This window comes from Mastomys coucha, unplaced genomic scaffold (genome assembly GCF_008632895.1).
Source record: "Mastomys coucha isolate ucsf_1 unplaced genomic scaffold, UCSF_Mcou_1 pScaffold18, whole genome shotgun sequence".
NCBI lineage: Eukaryota > Metazoa > Chordata > Mammalia > Rodentia > Muridae > Mastomys > Mastomys coucha.
Window position 1 is genome coordinate 91,232,391 of NW_022196900.1, and position 3,493 is coordinate 91,235,883.

The 3,493-nt window shown below is 47.2% G+C and overlaps 1 protein-coding gene across 3 annotated transcripts in view; it reads left to right on the top strand.

Moving 5' to 3' along the window:
- Positions 1-522: 522 nt before the first annotated feature.
- Positions 523-3,493, top strand: part of LOC116096822 (blood group Rh(D) polypeptide) — a 35,069-nt gene continuing 32,098 nt past the window's right edge. For 2 of the 3 annotated variants that reach the window (XM_031379036.1, XM_031379037.1), the window contains exon 1: positions 568-763. In XM_031379036.1, coding sequence (XP_031234896.1) covers positions 619-763 — 145 coding nt within the window. In that variant the 5' untranslated portion in view covers positions 568-618. Of the gene's footprint in view, positions 764-3,493 lie in introns of all 3 variants that reach the window. The other variant, XM_031379035.1, reaches the window with a different exon arrangement.

A 3,493-nucleotide genomic window follows, 5' to 3' on the forward strand; every position in this document is an offset into this window, starting at 1 on the left:
AAAAAAAAAAAAAAAAAACAAAAACAAAAAAAGATAAAAATAAAAATAAAAAAAGAAGAAAGAAAAGAAAAGAAAGAAAGAAGAAGGAAAACAAACCAATACCCCTTCACCTCTTTCTGAACCCCAAACCTAGCCTGGTTCCTGACCACAGAACTCCAGCATTAGCTCTGACCCTAGACTCTGCCTTTCTTGCTAAAGGAACAAGTGTAAAGGATGGGTGGATATCAAGCAAAGAGACCTTTCTCCTTCAAACTGAGCACAGAGTCAGGTGTGGTGAAGTCACATCTGTAATCCTAGCACTCAGGAGACAGAAGCGCGAAGTTCCAAGCCAGGGCTACATAGAGTTACCCTAGCTCAGAAAAGACCAATAAAATAAAATGAATAAAGCCAAGCCCAGTAGGAGCTCCCAGCAGGAGTCCAGCCACACTGGCGGAATGAACAACCATATTGAATAAGGGTTACCTCTCCCTCCCACGACATCCTTCTGTGCTAGACCAGCCCTGCAGCCTGAGATAAGACCTTTGGTGGGTGTCTCTCCCTATCGCTCCTTCAAGTGGGTGTGGGGAACACCAGTGAAGCCTGAAGCTGGCAGAACCTGGGCACAGACACAGACACAAGATGGGCTCTAAGTACCCACGGTCCCTGCGCTGCTGCCTGCCTCTGTGGGCCTTGGTGCTGCAGACAGCTTTTAGTCTCCTCTTCTGTTTTTTCATCGCGCACGACACTGCCCAGGTGGATCACAAGTTCATGGCGAGCTATCAAGGTGAGGGACCCGAGGTCAAATGGTCCAGGGGTAGGGGAGGTCTGCGGCTCCCCAGGGGCACAGGCGGTCTACAGATTCCCAAGGAGAGGGGTTCCAAGCCCTTCCATTGGTTGCGCGGAGACGGGGTGGGCTGGCTTTCTCTCTTCCAAGAGCCCCACCTGGATTTGGCGGCCCAGTACAGGGGAATCTGCTTGTCTGTGCTCCTGAATCCCCTGTGCAGATGGTCTTTACAATGTTTCACTTCTCTGCCCCAGCTCTCTCCTCTGTGGCATGTGACTGTCATGCTGGTTGTATTGTGTTGTGCTGTGGGGTCTTTGTTACGCGCTTTTTTTTTTTTTTTTTTTTTTTGGTTTCTTTAGACAGGGTTTCTCTGTGTAGCCCTGGCTGTCCTGGAACTCACTCTGTAAACCAGGCTGGTCTCGAACTCAGAAATCCGGCTGCCTCTGCCTCCCAAGTGCTGGGATTAAAGGCGTGCGCCACCACTGCCCGGCACGCTTTTTTTTTTTAAGTTATTTTTATATTTTTTTCCCATATTTTTATGATTCTTAATTGTCTGTATGTGTCCCGTGTGGGGTGCATATGAATGTAGCCTCCGGGGGGGGGGGGGAGGCAGTAGCACTGCATCCCTGGGAACTGGTGCTATAATAATGAGTCACCCAGACTGTGATGCTAGGAACCAAACACTGGTCCTCTGCAGGAAAGAGCCCCTACCCCCTCACCCGCTTGCTGGCCGTTTCCTATATACTCCATGTCCCCTCTTCCCTGCCTCCTCTCCAGGGCCGGAAAGCCTGCTTGGGGTTGGAATCCAGAACCAAAAAAGAGTGTCTGCAGGAGTGTGGAATGATGGTTTATTCTATGTGTGGCCATGATGAGAACAACCCAAACAAGTCACATGTCCACAGTGGTGTGTGTTTGCTCCTCCACACAGTATCCCCAGGCATCCCAAGCCTCTGCTCTCCCAGGCTGACAGAATGCTTATGAGAAACAGGTGGGCCCCTCGAGGGGTGTCCCCAAGGGGTGTCCCTGAGACAGAGCTGCTGCCTGAGCCAATTCACTGGAAGCAGAAAAGCCCATCCGGCGGCTTCTGCACACTTCCAGTTCCTGTTCTCTGTGTATGCTTATGTTTCGAGACGGGGGTTTCCCTGTGCAGCCCTGGCTGTCCTAGAACTCATTCTATGGACCAGGCAGGCTTTGAACTTGGAGATCTTGCTTCTGTCTCCAGAATGCTGGGATTAAAGGTGTGTGCCACCACCACCAGGTTCATTCACTTCTTTTACATCCAACCCAATGTTCATTTTAACTCCGTTCCGTCCTGTTTCTCCACTAAGCTGAGGACTGCACGCATGCGCAGTGAGGAATGGACACATGGGGCGTGCAGCTGGTCTTTATACGAGGCACTGTCTGAACAACTTCTCACTGGTTCCTCACAGCAACTCAGGGAGGCAGACCCCTATGTCCTCTGTTTCTCACTGAGGAACTGTTTCTCTGATGTCGTCACTGGCCCAGGGCCACCGAACAGCAACACATCAGTCTGACAGTCAGTCATGCTGGTTTTAATTGCATGGACCTACCATGGTGTCTAATGGCCCCTGTCACATTTAGCCCCTAATCCATAGGTATGGTCGTGGAAACCACCCAGGCCAACTGATGCCTGCAAGTTGACCCCAACTACTGCTTCTTCTTCTTCTTCTTCTTCTTCTTCTTCTTCTTCTTCTTCTTCTTCTTCTTCTTCTTCCTTCTTCTCCTTCTCCCTCTCCCTCTCCCTCTCCCTTTCCCTCTTCTTCTTCCTCTTTTTCCTCTTCTTCCTCTTCTTCTTCTTCTTCTTCTTCTTTTTCTTCTTCCTCTTCTCCTTCTTCTCCTTCTTCTCCTTCTTCTCCTCGTTCTTCATTTTCATATGAGTATACTGCAGCTGTCTTCAGACACACCAGAAGAGGGCATCGAATCCTATTACAGATGGTTGTGAGCCACCATGTGGTTGCTGGGAATTAAACTCAGGACCTCTGGAAGATCAGTCAGTGCTCTTAACCGCCCAGCCATCTCTTCATCCCTGACCCCAACTTCTGTATGTCCCAAATAAACAAACAAATAAATGAATGTAATTCTTAAAAGTTCTGTAATACACCAGGCAGTGGTGGCACATGCCTTTAATCCCAGCACTTGGGAGGCAGAGACAGGTGGATTTCTGAGTTCGAGGCCAGCTTGGTCTACAGAGTGAGTTCCAGGACAGCCAGGGCTATACAAAGAAACTCTGTCTCAAAAAACCAAAAAACCAAAAAAAAAAAAAAAAAAAAAAAAAAAAAAAAAAGTTCTGTAATGCAATAGAAATTTTCAAAAATTAATAAATAGGGCTGGAGCGGTGGCATAGGACTTAAAAGCCAGAGGACCTAAGTTCAGTTCCTACCAAGTACATTTATAACTCCAAGTCTAGGGCATCTAATGCCCTCTAATGGTCTTCTAAACCCATGCAGCCCCACCCCCACACTAATAATAATAATAATAATAATAATAATAATAAATGAATAAATAAAAAGGATTGAAAGAATTATCACATAAAAATTTCTTCAAAGCAGGACAGAATGGCATATCCCTTTAATCCTAGCACTCAGAAAGCAGAGGCAGGTGGATCTCTGTGAGTTCAAGGCCAGCCTAGTCTACAAAGAGAGTTCTGGGATAGCCAGACTGTTAAACAAACAAACAAACAAACAAAAAACACTTAAAAAAAAAAAAAAA